This window comes from Antechinus flavipes, chromosome 3 (genome assembly GCF_016432865.1).
Source record: "Antechinus flavipes isolate AdamAnt ecotype Samford, QLD, Australia chromosome 3, AdamAnt_v2, whole genome shotgun sequence".
In the NCBI taxonomy this organism is placed as follows: domain Eukaryota; kingdom Metazoa; phylum Chordata; class Mammalia; order Dasyuromorphia; family Dasyuridae; genus Antechinus; species Antechinus flavipes.
Genome location: NC_067400.1, coordinates 201,682,392 through 201,699,460, shown reverse-complemented (window position 1 = coordinate 201,699,460; position 17,069 = coordinate 201,682,392). Strand labels below are relative to the sequence as shown.

At 34.1% G+C, this 17,069-nt stretch overlaps 1 protein-coding gene across 2 annotated transcripts in view; it reads left to right on the top strand.

Annotated features, from left to right (window-relative positions):
- The window catches only part of NHS (NHS actin remodeling regulator), a 467,133-nt gene extending 451,250 nt beyond the window's left edge, over positions 1–15,883 (top strand). For both annotated transcript variants that reach the window (XM_051984428.1, XM_051984427.1), the window contains 5 exons: positions 1,927–2,119; positions 5,075–5,206; positions 6,289–9,255; positions 9,544–9,667; positions 12,422–15,883. In XM_051984428.1, coding sequence (XP_051840388.1) covers positions 1,927–2,119; positions 5,075–5,206; positions 6,289–9,255; positions 9,544–9,667; positions 12,422–13,040 — 4,035 coding nt within the window. In that variant the 3' untranslated portion in view covers positions 13,041–15,883. The remainder of the gene's footprint in view (positions 1–1,926; positions 2,120–5,074; positions 5,207–6,288; positions 9,256–9,543; positions 9,668–12,421) is intronic.
- Positions 15,884–17,069: the final 1,186 nt, after the last annotated feature.

Sequence of the window (17,069 nt, the reverse complement as noted above, 5' to 3'; positions counted from 1 at the left end):
TCACTGCCTTCCTATTACTTGTCACTTTAATTCTTGCTTCTCTCCTTTTAACTTTCATGCAAAATCCTCTTAACTAGGTATCTGCAAAAATTTTATCAATCAAAAAAAGTGATGTTGTCCTATTCTGCATAAATAAAATACAGGAAAGAGACCTGGATAACTTTTTTTTTCATTCCTTTCTGAGTAGATCTTAAGGACTGGCCCAGGAAAAGCCAAGATTTGATGCTGTCTTTAGATATTACAGTTTATAAGGAAATAAAGTTCTGACTTGCCTTATAGTTACCAGACCTGAAAGAGTTTAATTTCTCAAAATGAAATCTGAATAAAAGGATTCCCTTGCCAGTTGTCCCTGTAACTTCTACATAAAAAAGAATTTTTGGCTGAGTACTAGCCAGGTCCCAATTCTTTCTTTGTTTCCTCTAGTCCATTGTTATTCAAGGAAGGAACCAACAACAAAATGTGGTCTCTGTGGGGTTTTTTTTTTAAACATACAAACTTTTTTTTCTTTTTGGAAGTAACCTAGGAAACAGTTTTTTGTGTTTGAAGTTTACTTGTGCTATTCACATGGCTGGGAATCTGCACAAAAGCTGAAGAGAGAAAGTAGGTTGCAAATGTTTCACTAAAACATACATGGAGAAAAAAATTTTTCCCCTCAAAAGGAGAATGTGTTTGGTATTTGTTAGGGTCTTTGCAGAAACCTCTGACAAAGTAAGTGAACACTGCAAGTTAGTTTACAAAAGTGACTTTGTATTATGATCTTTAACATTTTTACTTGGTTTAAGAAATGTTCTTTTGTAAAGATGCAAATCCTCCAATAAAATGAAAATGAAATTTCTTTCTAAGTATTTGGAAGAAACCTGACAAAAAGAAGAAAGTCATTATATTCTAATACCAAATGGACTATTATTAACATTTTTTGGAAAGAAGAGGAGGGAGAAATGCATTTATATTATTCCATGTCCCTCTCAAAAATAAAATAAGACACAGCGATAAAAATAAAATAAGACACAGCGATAAAAACAATCAACCAAAACCAGGAAACTTCTTAGTAATTTGGCCTGTGAACCTAACCAGAAAGCAGATTATAATGTATAAATTAGGCAGAAAAGTATCCTAAGGCAAAACTTCTAGTAGTCATTTGCACAGAAAATATTGAAAATTGTAAGAGACCAAGCTGAAGAGTTTTATTTTTCTTCTCAATTTAAAAAAGAAACATCTGAATATTTTCCCCTAACAATATTATAATTTTTATTCCAATATTTAAAAAAGTTCTTAAGTTATACTTCTTACTGAGTGAAGTGTATAATTCCAACATCATATTAATTCTTGAGATTATTAATAACACCCAAATTGTACTTCCATAATTAATTTAAACTAGTATTTAATCTGGCCCCTTGGATTTTGTTGCCTGTTCACTCTCATGGTGCTTTCTTAGAATAGCAGCCTAGTTTTTCCAGCCACACTTCTAAACATTTTCCATAGGCACTCAACATCCACTTAGCTTTGGGCCCTAGTCTATCTGGATGCTTCAATAACTTTGAATAATAATTTATGAACATATTACTATCTTCAATAGGCAGTGTATAATTAATTTTTCATCTGAAGCTTTGGTACTATTCATCTGAAGCTTTGGTACTTTGGGTTGCATATTTTTACCTTCTAATATTTTCTTGAAACTTTAATCTGCTCTAAACAGCATGTGTATTTAGGAGATTTATTTTGTCCTTTCAAGGTGCTTGACTATTGAACTAATACTATAAATCTCTGATATATCTCATAATTATTCTTCTTCATCCTCTTCTTCCTCCTGAAAACTAATAACTGTACTCTCTTATGTTTCTTGGTATTAATGACATAACAAAATCTTTTGTAATATGTGATTGTGTTTAAAATTGTACTAATTGAATTTAATGTATTTATTTATAGTCTCATCTCCCAGAGGACGAAGATACAGATGTCATGTTAGGACAGAGGCCAAAAAATCCAATACATAATATCCCTTCAACACTGGATAAGCAAACCAATTGGAGCAAAGCACTACCTCTCCCAACACCAGAGGAGAAAATGAAACAAGATGCCCAAGTGATTTCTTCCTGTATTATCCCTATCAATGTCACTGGTACAGTTCTCTTGTATTGCTTTTACTTAATACAAGAACATTCGGGTCAGAATATTTTGTGGTGAATATGATTTGTTTTGGCCTGTTATAAGTGTCCAACCAACAAAACTCTGATGTAGTAATAAAATTAGATTAGCAGTTTTACCATTACAACCCAGAAGATAATCAATATAGATTTTTTTTATTTGATCTAATATCAATGTGCATATGTTACAGTGTATCAATTGTTATGTAAATTATAAACAGTTCCTATTCAATTGGGAGTGAGGGTGGGAAGGGGGTAGAGAGAAATATCACAAAATAGTTCTTTGGTCATAAGCCGAATATAATAATTGAGAAAGCTGTAGTAGTTAATCATATGACAAAAGTGTATATCACAGAAAGTTAAAAGGAGAAAACAAGTTTTTGCAAGTAATGATGATGTAGACCTCTTATAAAATCTGTTTTCATGTTGCCCAGATAAAGGTAGGATTACATTTGCTATCTTTTGAAGCCTCTTATGAAGTGCAGCATTGGATTCCCTCCAATGTTTATTATATGTGAAGGTTGAATTCTTTTCCAAAACTTCAAATCCTGTTTTTCTTGTACTTTCCTTTTTACCTTTTTGAATGAATGGCTGATTCAAAGAAAAGTCTTTTGAGAGTTCTTCAGTGGCAGTTTTAAATTCCAGAGTTGAATATGATTATCTGAATGGAAAGCTTTTTAAAATACTCAAACTTTATAATACAGAATATAAATGCTCCTTTCCATTGTTCTCCTCTTCCCCTTTTAAACTCCAGTAATGGTTACAGTTTCACAGTACAATAAAGGACCTCTAGAGGCTGTATTTTTGTTCTGGTGGCATATAACTAAGAGTGGTAGGGTCATGGCATAATGCCCTGAGACAACTAGGAAGTGACTAACCATCAGTTCCATAGATAGTACACAAATTTCTCTCTCTCTCTCACTCTCTTGTCTTTCTCCCTCCCTTCTTACTCCCTCCCCTCCTTCTTCCCTCTTGGAGCTAGTTTTCTTGGTGACTTTTCTATTCTTCCTGCACAACTTTGAGGAAAATGATACTCCCAAGAATATGCACATACCTAATTTTTTTTTTAATAATCTTAATAGGATATATCAGGGGGCTTTAGCTGCTAAAAAGGATCAATCACAATGGTCTCTTATACTAATATACAGCTTTTAAAATTTCTAAACTGATAGAATCACCAGCTTCCATTAATGGAAGTATGGGTTCTTTTTTTTGTTTAAGTAAAAATACTAATCCGCCCTTATTTCTAAATTCAGCACTATGAATATGTATGTCTTCTTTCTTTGATTTAACAAATATTGGAAAATTGCTTTTTAGGAGTTAATTGTCTAAAGCTTAGGTTATATATGCCATAATAAACTTCAAGAAACAACTTTTTGTAAGAAAGTTATTTTAAAATATTTAACATGATTGTATAATGTAAAAATATGGATTGTTTAATTATGTTTTCTACAATTTAAAAATGAGCACAGGAAATTAACCAGAAAGGATTTTCATTTTCTTTGATTTTTGAATTGCAGGATTAATATCCTGCAACACTGTATAAACCACTTCCTCCAGTGCTGAATCTAGAATCAGGAACACCTGTTCAAATACTTGCTAGCTATGTGACTCTGTGCATGTCACTTGAATTCCCTGGATTTCAGGTTCTTATTTAAAAAATAAAGGAATATATTCTAATGACCGTCATGGTCCTTTCCTGCTCTAAATCCGTGATTCCCATTTGTTATATAACAATGGATTTTCAAACTGAGCTCTTAGTAGTCACTATTGGCAGCCATGATATTAATACTACTTCAGTGCATAATGCAAACAAATAGAAAAAAAAGAGCAGAATCCTGCACTTCTTCCAGTCTTGAATACAATTGATGAGGTGACTAAATTCCGATCCACAATATTATGGCTATGTGGCCAAAAACACTTTGAAAAATCCATGGTGCATGCCTTGTTGACAGATTTTCATTTTTCACTTCTTACACAGAAACTAGACATACATAATATTTAGTTTAAATATTCAAGTTTGTTTTTTAAAAGTATATCTTCCAAGTATCTCTCTCTGTTTTTCTTTCTCTCTCTCTCTCTCTCTCTCTCTCTCTCTCTCTCTCTCTCTCTCTCTCTCTCTTTCTCTCTCTTTTCTTTTTCCCTCCCTTCTTATTCCCTTCCCCCCCCCCTTCCCTCTTGGAGCTGGTTTTCTTGGTGAGTTTTCTATTCCTCCTTTGAACCCAATTTTAAATCTGGCAAAATAGACAGATTCTTCTTTATAAGTTCCCTAATTTTTTCTGCTATTTGTAACTATTAATATTTATTAGCTATCAAAAACCAGACCCCCCCCAAAAAAAAATCTGTCAATTTTGAAAGATGGAAATAACACAAAAGAAATTTATTTATTCACAAAATTCCCCAGATTGCTGATTTTCCTCCCAATGTCAATGTAAGGGGTGAAGGAAGGGGAAAAGTTTCACAGAGACTCTTTTAGTGAAAAAATGGGTCAGGATATGTTAGTTGAACTGATCCAGGTTAACAGGTTGGCTACTGCTATTCTCTGAAAAGGTGTCAGCATCAGAGAGTAAAGAAATAGACCAATAAATAGCAGTGATTAAAGGTGGTGGTGAGCTTTTAAAGATTCACTTATTTTCTCTCTTCTATCCCCTCCCCCATTTAGTTTTCTTTTCTTTTGTTCCATTTTCCTTTTTAGGTTCTGTTACTTTTGGCAGTGTAAGCTGATGAGGGAAGCTGCATTTAAAAGTAAAGCTTCACATACTGTAGCACAATTTAAATAAGAGCTAAATAAGGGTTCCCTTATATTTTCTCACAGCTTTAATCCAAACTCTTTACTTATACTTCCAATCAATAAATATCACTGTGTTCCAACCAAATGAAAATTTGTTTACCATTTCTAAAGGCTAATGAAACCTGTTTGTGGGTTGCAGGTGTTGGTTTTGACAGAGAGGCTAGTATACGCTGCTCTCTTGTTCATTCACAATCTGTACTACAGCGAAGAAGAAAACTGAGGAGGCGGAAAACCATCTCTGGCATCCCCAGAAGAGTGCAGCAAGAAATAGGTGTAGTATAAATAAAAATGTTAATGATTAACATTATAACTGCCTTCCATTGCTGACATATGAAGAAGTACTTTACTTTTCAGTAGCTTCCTCTGAAAATGTTGAAGTTTTTGTAATTGTAGAGTTTTGCAAAGATCATATTGTTTTACTGTTGCTGTTTTTTATATTGATGAAACTAGACTACTTTATTCATATGAGACCTATTTGATTGTGAAGGTAGGGTTTTACTGAGTGAAATAAATAGATGTATTCAATCATTATCATTTAAATCTAATTAATTATTTTTAAAAAGTTATTTTTGTTACATTCTTGGCATTAAAAGGAACTAGGTTCGGTCAACTTTTTTTTCTTATAAATTGAATATCTTTAGATGGGGTATGAGACTGTTCTTCAAGAAACTAAACTATCAAAAAATATTCAACTTTTTACTTTCAAAATTCTTTTAAGCATTAACAATGACCTAGTTAAAAAAACTATGAGGAAACTTTCTACCTTATCTACTCAGTTTATTTAGTACCTTTTCCTCTTGGTTTCTTTATTATGAAGCCAATTACCTAGAACAAAATTAAAGGTTTAGTCTTTTGCCTTTGAATCCTGTAGTTCTGATTTGTTTAATAAATAGCATTTGGGAATTTGGGACCAACTGATAGGATGAAATGAAGAAGAGTCATGTAATAGACATGATAAAATATATTCCACTTTAAAAAATATATTAAATGCCAATATTCAGTTAGAATATTGCAAAAGGACATGGTATGAAAGAATGGGAAAAAAAAGTTCATAAAAAATTTGAAAACTATGGTTTTTTTCCTAGGAGTAAATTTTTAAATTTCCCTTGACAAATTTGAATCTTTCACATAATTTTATGTATAGAATAATTCTTTTGAGGAAAATAAAACATGGTATATAAAAATAATTAGGCTCAAAATTCAGCTATTTATTTAATAAATAATTGGGGGGGGGTATTTAAAAAGAAGTTCCCAAAGTTCTAATATGATAATAAAATTGGGGGCGCTACTTAAGGGAAAATCATTTGTCTGCATATGTCTGAAGTATCTCACTGTGCTTTACATGTGTCCTAGATTCTGATGAATCACCAGTGGCCAGGGAGCGGAATGTGATCGTGCATGCAAATCCAGACTTCTCCAGTAACATCAATAGGAGGTCGGGGACCAAGGACTCTGAATGCCAGACTGAGGAAATTCTTATTGCTGCTCCATCCAGAAGGAGAATCAGAGCTCAGAGGGGCCAAAGTATTGTAGCTTCTCTTTCTCACTCTGCTGGCAACATTTCAGTGTTGGCAGACAACGGCAACACGATGTTTACTACTATGGCAAGCAGCCGCATTCGATCACGGAGTCTTCCCCGTGAGGGTGCTAGAGGCAGTGATGCTGAGCATAACATTGGTGCTAAACCCTCAGCCTATGAAGAGGAGAGTTTTATAGACAACAAGGAAAGGATACCAAATAAGGATACAGATGCCATGAGTAACCAAGATTCACAGGAACACCAGCCGCCGTTGGGATTAACCTGTTCTCAACACTTCCACAGCCCCCAGCACAAGTTAAATGAAAGAGGGAGGTCAAGATTGTCAAGGATGACTGATTCTGGGAGCTGTGACATTTCATCTAATTCAGATACCTTTGGGAGCCCAATCCACTCCATCTCCACAGCTGGAGTTCTTCTTAGCAGCCACATGGATCAGAAGGATGATCACCAGTCATCCAGTGGCAACTGGAGTGGGAGCAGCTCTACATGCCCCTCACAAACATCAGAAACCATCCCCCCTGCTGCTTCTCCTCCACTGACTGGCTCTTCGCACTGTGATTCTGAGTTGTCATTGAATATAGCTCCTAATGTCAATGAAGACTCCAGTGTCTTTGTGACAGAAAACTATAATGATCATATGGATAAAGTAAGGGGCCACAGGGCAAGCTCCTTTACTTCCACTGTTGCAGACCTGTTAGATGACCCCAACAACAGTAATATGAGTGACAGTGAATGGAACTACCTGCATCACCATCATGATGCCTCATGCCGCCAGGATTTTAGCCCTGAGCATCCCAAGGCTGACAGCTTGGGCTGTCCAAGCTTTACAAGTATGGCCACTTATGATAGCTTTCTGGAAAAATCACCATCTGACAAAGCAGATACTAGCTCTCATTTTTCAGTGGATACTGAGGGATATTATACCTCCATGCACTTTGACTGTGGTCTCAAAGGTAATAAGAATTACATGTGCCACTATGCAGCCACAGGTCCTGAAAGTGGCCAGGGCACTGGTGTTCCTCCCACCTTCTCAGATTATACTTGGCAAGACTATCTAGATCAAAGGAAGCATGGAAGGCCAAGCATCTCTTTCAAGAAACCAAAGGCAAAGCCAGCCCCACCAAAACGCAGTTCATCTTTGAGGAAGTCTGAAGGAAGTGCAGACATTCCTGAGAAGAAAGAACCAAAGATAAGCAGTGGGCAGCACCTGCCTCACAGTTCCAGGGAAATGAAATTGCCTCTTGAGTTCTCTAACACACCTTCTCGAATGGAAAGTGTTGGGTTATCCAACAAACAAGAACATTCCTGGATGAACCAAAGTGACCATAGTATAAAGGAGTCTCATTTAGACACTGCAGATATTCCATCATTCAAAGATGAAGGTGCTGAATCAACTCACTATGCAGATCTTTGGCTTCTAAATGACTTGAAAACAAATGATCCTTATAGATCTTTATCCAATTCTAGCACAGCTACAGGTACCACAGTCATTGAATGCATCAAATCACCAGAGAGTTCTGAATCACAAACATCCCAGTCTGAATCCAGAGCTACTACTCCATCCCTTCCTTCTGTTGACAATGAGTTTAAATTAGCTTCACCAGAGAAGCTGGCTGGCTTAGCATCACCATCAAGTGGATATTCAAGCCAGTCTGAAACACCAACATCTTCTTTCCCCACAGCTTTCTTTTCTGGACCATTGTCTCCAGGAGGTAATAAGAGAAAGCCAAAGGTCCCAGAAAGGAAATCCTCCCTTCAACACCCATCTCCAAAAGAGGGAACTATGTCTTTAAGCAAAGATCTTGAACTTCCAATTATACCTCCTACTCATCTTGACCTAAGTGCTCTTCATAATGTCTTGAACAAACCCTATCACAACAGACATTCATTGCATGCATTTACTAATTGTAAGCAGAATTTGGTAGGAGAAACACTAAACTCTACTCCCTTATCATCCCTTGCAATTACACCCACAGTCCTGAAATCTGTTAATCTTAGGTCAGTTAATAAGTCTGATGAAGTGAAACAAAAGGACAATGATAATACAGAACTACCTTATTTACAAGAATCTACTATCACAATGTCTGCCTTGTCTCCAAGCAAAACAAGGCCACACATAGCTAAGAAATCAATATCACACCAGTATTCCACAGAAGACATCATTTTGTCCTTTATTGATTCATCTCCAGTAGATATGGGTCCTGATAAAATGCAGTTAGAAAAAAATTCAGTTTTCAGAATGAAGAATCATTGTGATCAAGAAACTGTACCATCAGCCAATAACAATCTTCTAGAGACTAAAGCCACAAAGGACCAAATATCAATAGTCAGAGAACCTTTTCCAGAACATGTACCAAGGATAAACTGTGATGTCTCTATAGAAGGATTTCAGAGAGGTTCTAATGGCAAAATATCAACTCAAGCGACTAGGCAAGATGGCAGTATTGAGGAGGTACAGAAGGCATTCTCTGTAGATGGGGAGAACATTGTACAAGCTAAAACTGGGGATGAAATCTCATCCCTGTCTCTGTCTGATTCATCAACCAGAGCAGCAACAGACATGGATAGCCAACTTAAGCATCACCTTGTTATGAGCCACCACCATGACAAAGTGCCTGGGCATAGTTGCTATGAATCAGAGTTAACCACTGTAAATTCACTCAGTGAAAAATGTTCTGAGCAGGAAAGTGATACTGTATCAGGTATTTCTACCAAAAGTGCCTCTGATGACCGAAGGACAGAGGAGTTAAGAGCAAGTCCAGATGAGGTTTCATTGAAAGGTGAGTTGTTGTGAGTAGCTTGGATCTCAGTGGCAAGAAATTATTATATTCTCTAGATTTAATTTTTACTGACCCAGCTTTAAAAGAAAATCCTTAGGATACTTAATATTATTTTCACTTATTTTTTTAATGTCAAACTTTGTCATTGAGAAATTGAATACGGGTCATAATATCATGCAGACTACTTGACAGATAAATTCTTTTGCTTACTATGGATCATGATCCTACCTGTTTTGTCAAGATATTAGGGGTTTTCTTCATTAGAATGTTTTTCTATTCTTTTTAAAGAATCTTCACCAAGTGATGAAGCCATCATTTCACCATTTAGTGAAGACTCTCAGGCTGATGATGATGTTTTTGTGTCTCCAAACAAACCTCGAACAACTGAAGATCTCTTTGCAGTCATTCACAGGTAAGACAATCTAATCTCTGAAGATCTATATCTCTGAAGATTAAAATATATGAGAGTCTCTGGAGAGACTTAGAACAACCAAGAAAGGATTTCTTTTTAATTGAGTTCAAAATCCTTTATAGATGTTGCCCCGTCTACAAAATGAAGGAACAAAACCAGATGTCTTCTCATATCCCTTCAAGACTATGACTGAGTTGTACAATATAAATCTTTATGTAAAATTAACCCTTCCTACAAAGACTTTTTGGCTTCTCCCCAGCGACTATAAAATTGAATCTAGCTTTTTAATCAGAAAATGTGATCAGATTGCCTAGAAAGGTTTACAGTGACAGTTTTAATTTAGTTTCTAATATACCCACTAACTTTAAAATTTACATTTTTATATATCTATTGAAATTAAAAATGATTAATATTTCTGACCACATTCAAAGCAATAATTATAGTATAAGGGCAAAAGAGAAATTAACCCATAAAGAGAATGTAAATACAAAGTATGCATGAATTCCTGACTACTTTGTATCTTATAATATTCTATAAGGTGATCACATTTTCTTAGTAAAAATCAGAACATATGGTCTAAGAATGCTTCATTAATAATGTGCTTCATTTTCTTGACATTGGGAGTGCCTAGAAAATCTTGGCTATATAGTAACTCCTTTTCTTTGTCTAAAGGGCAGGTTCTATAACAATGGCATCATTTATATACAGAAAATATACAGAAATCAATTGTTCACCAATCAGAGAGAGCATTATGCCATAGTGGAAAGATCACTACTCTAGAAGTTTGGAGAAAATCTTGGTTCTATCATGAATTAACTTTGTGACAACAGAAAACTTTTGCCTATAAAATATGCAAAATGTTTGCATATTTGGTTGGACTAGTTCATTAATGTTACTTTTCAGTTCTAAAACACCTGATTCTGGGTGTATTATATTTCCTGTAAGGGCAAGAAATTTTGGATTTTAGTTGTTTCTTCTGCACAATTCTGTCTATTCTTTTTATGACTAGAAACTTTTGTTTACATGACAACCAGTAACATCTATGATAACAAAGGATAAAAATCAAAGTTCACATAGGAAAGAAATCTATGTTCACAGTATTGATGCAGTGTGCTAACAAATTGGCAACTCACCAACGAGAAGTGATTTTGCTCTTTGTGAAGAGGGCTAATTGACCTAGCTAAAGATATAAAATTTAAATCCACACAGTATCTAGTACAATGTTTTTTACATAGTAGTTGCTCAAGAAATATTTACTGAATTATTATATTCAAGATGCTGTCCAAATCAGAAATACAGAAAATATGCATAAAATTTTTTGCCCCTCTCTTGGTACCAGAGAAGAAATCTGAATTGTTGTATTAAAAGACAAAACATGTTGATACAATTATATAATACTATACATGTATATATTGCATTTCTAATTTTCTAAACTTTTTGTGTCTTCTGCTAGCCTTCATATGTCATCTGTGGCTTCCACAAAACTCCTTTAAAAGTTCCCATTTAATTTCTTATGTTGACTCATGACATATTCAAACTGATGGGGAAAATCTTGATGTTGAAGGGATACCTGTAATCATATTCATGAAATCAGCTACATCTTTTTAGCCAATATGTAATTCCATCTCCAATAGCATATATCATATTTTCCAAAGCTTTAAGGTATCCATATTAACAATGCATTTAATTAATGCATTAGTATTGTTGAAAGTGCCAGGCATGGCCATGTCTTGAATAAAATCAACATCAACTATAAATGTGCCAATATCACCATAAATAGGTTTTTTAGGTCTGAGTTACCTGTCATTTTAAAAATATGCAATATAAGCATTTGAAAAACATCTTTCCCCAAATCTTGCTAAAAGTAATTAAACTAATTCAGATTATTGTTTGATAAGATAATTAATTATACTTAGATGAACTGGTGATTTGCCAAAAAAAAAAAAAAGAATCCATTTGGAGAAGGGGATATGCAGAAAAGTCACAGATGACTAGGTTGAATAAGTAATAATCACATACTATAACTTTATATATATGTATTATAATCTCATAATAATAACATTCATATTTATAGCACTTTAAGGGTTACAATGTACTTGATAGACATCATCTCATTTAATCTTCACAACAGCTTTGATAGGAAAGTACTACATACAGGTATTATTGTTCCCATGTTAAAGATGGAAAACTAAGCCATAGAGTAGCTACTTGCTCATTACCACACAGCTAATAAATGTCAGAATACAGATAACTCCTGACTCTAAAACTAGTGCTTTTTTTTGCTAATATGTGCTTTTGCCTCCCCATTTATATAGTTATGTCCTGTCAGCCCCACACCTCTCTTTCACCTTTAAAATATGGTTATAGATCTAGGAATTATATATACCCTAGTTAGAGCATATGGTGGATATAATTTAGTAAGAATACTTTCTTTCGATTCTAAGGAAGAAGACTAGGAATTTATTGTTTCTTGTCCTGCTTACCAATGGTAAGTGTCAAGGAATAGAAGAATTGGTAAATTATTTATTAATAGCAACACACTGCATTTGTACCCTTTATGTCTTTCAAAGAATCTGCACATGTGAGATAGTGGAAAGAACCCTCCAATTTATGAAGCTGATATTGAGCATTTCTTTGTCAATGATTTGAAATGTTAATTAATTAAACTTAATCTATGTCTATTAGATATGCTTTTACTCTTAATAAAAATACACATATATCCTTATGATTTTCTGTTACTGTTGTACTTAACAGATCAAAGAGGAAAGTACTTGGAAGGAAAGATTCTGGGGATATTTCTGTACGAAGTAAATCAAGAGCCTTCCCTGGTAATAGCAGCAGCAGCACTGTACCGCCCAGCAACATCCTATCTCCAAACAGCAATGTGCCAACTCCACCAAACAGCCAGAGATCTCCTGGTCTTATCTATCGAAATGCCAAGAAGTCCAACACCTCTAATGAAGAGTTTAAGCTTTTGCTTCTTAAAAAAGGCAGTCGTGTTGATTCCGGTTACCGGATGTCTGCCACTGAAATCCTGAAGAGCCCCATCTTGCCCAAATCCCCTGGTGAGCTCCCTATTGATCCTCCCCCAAGCATGGATGAGCCTCCCCAGGTGTCATCAGGAGCAGAAGCATTGTCCCCTCTCTCTCCATGCTCCCCAAGAGTTAACACAGAAGGTTTTTCCTCTAAGAATTTTACAATGTCAGCTTCATCTAGGGTTGGACGTTCCCGGGCACCCCCTGTGGCCAGCAGCAGCCGTTACAGTGTCCGTTGCAGGTTATACAATACACCCATGCAAGCTATCTCAGAAGGAGAGACTGAAAATTCAGATGGCAGCCCTCATGATGATAGGTCGTCCCAGAGCTCAACATAAGCTATATAATCTATACACACAGCCTCACTGTTGACTAGAAAATACATTAACACTGAAAGCACTTGGCTTGCACAAGGATGTAACAAATATAACAGAGAACTCAATAGATATGTGGGGAAGTATTAGTGCTTAAGCTCTGTAATCTTTTGTTTAACTTTGCATTTTCTAGTAGAAACATATTCTGTCTTCTATATCTAGATCTTTAGCTTCATTTGCTTTATTCTAATTTTATTCTTGTTAATATAGTTTTTAAAAATCAAATTTCCATGAAAAGAAAGGGAAAAATCCTTCTCAGCTGCCCACTTAGGAAAGAAACTTCTTCATTGTTGTGCTTCCCTAGAGAGAGATGAAATGACTCTTAAGGATTGGTATTTTTCTACATTAAAATGAACTGAAACAAAGTTTAAAAGAAATTAACTAAACATATGTAAATACCATATTTTTGATAAAAAAAAATGTAAATAGTACTATTAGAGAAGAGTGGACATGTGGCAAATTATTTACTGCATACTGTTTATTGAAGACAAAAAAAATGTCATAACTGTATTCTGTGAATACCATTTTCATATCAAACATCATGTTTAAATGTCCACCAATATGGCTTTCAGAATGATAATCAAGCCTCAAATCTGAATTTTTACATTCTTGTTAACTTAAAACCTTATGAATTTAAACCTAACCATTTTCCTTGTAAACTTCAGCACCAAACAAGCTCATAGCAAAGCATAGCTGTGATTTACCATATGGTAACTGGTAAGAATGGGAAGCATGCTTTTAAGTTTTTTAAACAAAGAAAGGAAGTCATCATTCTCAACACAAAGCCCTAAGCAAAAGCATCTGACAGTGTCCTTTAGCCATTTATTTTCAAATGAATTGCTTTAATAAAAATGAGCAGGGGGAATAGAAAACAATTTTGTGTTATGTTTTATATTAGGCTACTGAGGTACAAAGAATCAGAATTTAATTACTAATATTTAAATGTTTTAGAAAATTAGTTCCAAGTTCTTAAACTAATAATATTTTTTAAAAATGTAAGCATGCAATGGAGCTGTTGATTTATCAGTAAGTATCTGCAATGAGTTTTCAGTGAAGCTTTCTCTTTGTGCTGATGAGATTCATGCTACCTAAATATTAACAGAAATGACACTGTGAAAAATGTAGCTGGGAAATAGGTATGTATATGCATTATTTATATTCATTGTTAAACAGGGAATGGGGGAAAGCTCTGGTTCACAATGCTACATACAACTTTGGTTTTACTATAATTGCTTGGTGGGGTATAGGGAGGGTGGTGGGAGGGAATGGAAATCTATCAGAGTAAATGCTCTGATAAAATGAAGGCAGGGAAACAAGCTGAATTACTTGAAATTACTTGAATTTTCTTGTCTTAAAACTGAAAGAAATATAGTTAGGAGTTGAAATCTACAAATGGTTTTACACTTCTGATTTTTAACATTAGCTGAAACTAATGTTTGCAATTATTTGTCAGAAATGTAAGTGCTTACTATTACTTAGAATATGCTTTGGAATGCGAGAAGGTATAGTGCAGAGTATTGTTTGAGAAAGAACATGGCTTGTAATAGAACAAAATGATAATAGGGTCACAATGAAATCAATAAGTAGCTGGCTTTAACCATACGTAAATAAATGGTGATTAGGGAAGTAGGTTGAGTGAAAGGGGTTTTATTACTTTGGTTCAATTCATGAAATGCATAGAAAAGAGTCAAAAAGAAAGTTATCTAAAATGTTAGAGAGTTGTTAGAATAAGTTAGGAGACTAGGAATATTGATTGGTTTTCCTTTTTTTTTTTTCCTGGAAAGAAAGAACCTTGATCTCATCTACTGTTTATTACCAAAAAGTGTTTTAGAGTTTCTTGCCAACATTATATGAAGAATGATTATTCTTTATATATATGTGTGTGTGTATCCACATGGATATACTTTGGGAAGGAAAAATAATTGACAAAAGATATCAGTGGAGCGGTATCTGCAAAGTGTTACAAATTTTTCTAAAGGATAAATGAATTGATGTTTGAAAATGGACCCTTCTCACTCATGGAAACATACTAGCTGAAAAAAGCCTCATCTGATACCATACTAGGAATATGAATGATTTGGTCTAGCATTCTGAAAAGTACACAGTTGACACAAATAAAAATGTTTTTAGATAAATGTGACAAGGTGGCTGGAGCAGTCATTTGCAGTCTTGTTAGGTTATTTTTCATAATATTTTTAATAGCAGTTAATTTGCAGCATGGTTCTTTAGCCTGAAGAAAAAATGTATTATGTGTGCTTTAAAAGTAATTCTAAAATATACCCTGAATAAAAAATGTCAGAATTGGTTTTAATAAAATGTCACCTTTTTATTATTGACACAAATTTAATTGCTAATGGTACCACATATTTTAAAACAATTATATTGACTTGAATTGTGAGGCAATAAGATATCTTCTATATGTAATAATCACAGAACACTTATAATTATAGTTTTACTTATTTTGTTTAATCTAATCTATGATAAAATTTCTCTTTTTTATATTTCAAAGATTTAAAAGCCCAAACAGATATTAATTATAAATTCACTATAGAAAAGAATATCCAGTATAAAAACAAGTGAGGGAAATTTAAACACACATACAAAAAAACAAAACAAAACAAAACAGAAAATGTTAATGATATGGAGTATTTTACATGACTTTAAAGCACTCAAGATAAAATTTGAGAACTGACTAACATCACTGCCATTTTGAAGCAGGGTACGTGCATTAAATAATGTAAGAAACATCATTCCAAACTTTTGTTCTGTCGTTTGCACTGATGTTATTAAAATGATTTTGAAATTTATGTGACTGTTTCTGTATTCTGTAAAAAACAAAACAAAACAACAAAAAAACCCAACTCCCCCTTCCTTAGTTTTGATTTTTCTTTATTTTTGTCTTTTTGTTTTGTTTTATTTTGTTTTTATTGAATAGAGGACATGGAATAGTTACAGCAAATAAAGCATCGTGTGTGTGTGTGTGTGTGTGTGTGTGTGTGTGTGTGTGTGTGTATGTGTGTGTTTTGCCAAAGGTCAGTGATTGAGTGCATTTGCTGCAGTGGTGGCAGATTTAGATAAACAGATTATGACTTAAAGATTTAAAACAATTAAGAAGGTTACAGTGTAACTATTTTGGTACTAGAACCAGTTCATGCTGGCAGAAAAGACAATGGTTTATGAACTTGCATCCATTTTGTATTTTTGTAATATTTGTAAATATAAACTTTTTAACTTGTTGCAAAGGTGATTTCTTTTGTAAAATGTTTTCAAAGTTTACATTCAATTCAAGCCTTTGTATATTTTAGAGCTGTGCAACACTTTAAGTCTTGTATTTATTTTTAGTAAAACAGTGACAGTTTCATTGTGAACCCCTCTCCAAAAACGTGTCAGAAAAGTTTGATTACCTAGAAAGTGTGTATAAAAACTGCAAATAAATGTGACTGCAATTCAATAATCCCCCCTCTCTTCATTGTCCTATAACAAAATGTTATATATCTTTATCACATGTGACTTGATAATTCCAAACAATGATCTATATAAATGCAGTAAGTAGTACCCAGACACATTGTTATAAAAATGTATATAATTTAGGGAAATGTTATAGTGATGGTGCAAACTAGAAAATAATTGTAATCCCTAGTGTCACAAGAATCTCATGGCACAAAGAGATTTGTGTTGTCCCTATCAAGAAAGCCAGGGAAAATCTCTAAAGAACTCTCCTGTACACTGAGATCAATTAACTCTTTGCAAACTCAATCTTTACAATATAACAGAAGTTTATTGAATCAAGGAGAAAAGCAAAATAGATCCATTAGTTAGTCCCAAAGATAATCACTGTAACTACCCAGTAATTGAGTCTCAAATACTAAAGATAACTCTGTGGTTTCCTACTAGTTTTATCTCAAAAGAATTAACCTGAAAACCAGTAATGTATTTATCTATGCAGTGGATCACAATTTTAAGGGTGCTATATTAGACCAGAAATATTGAGCC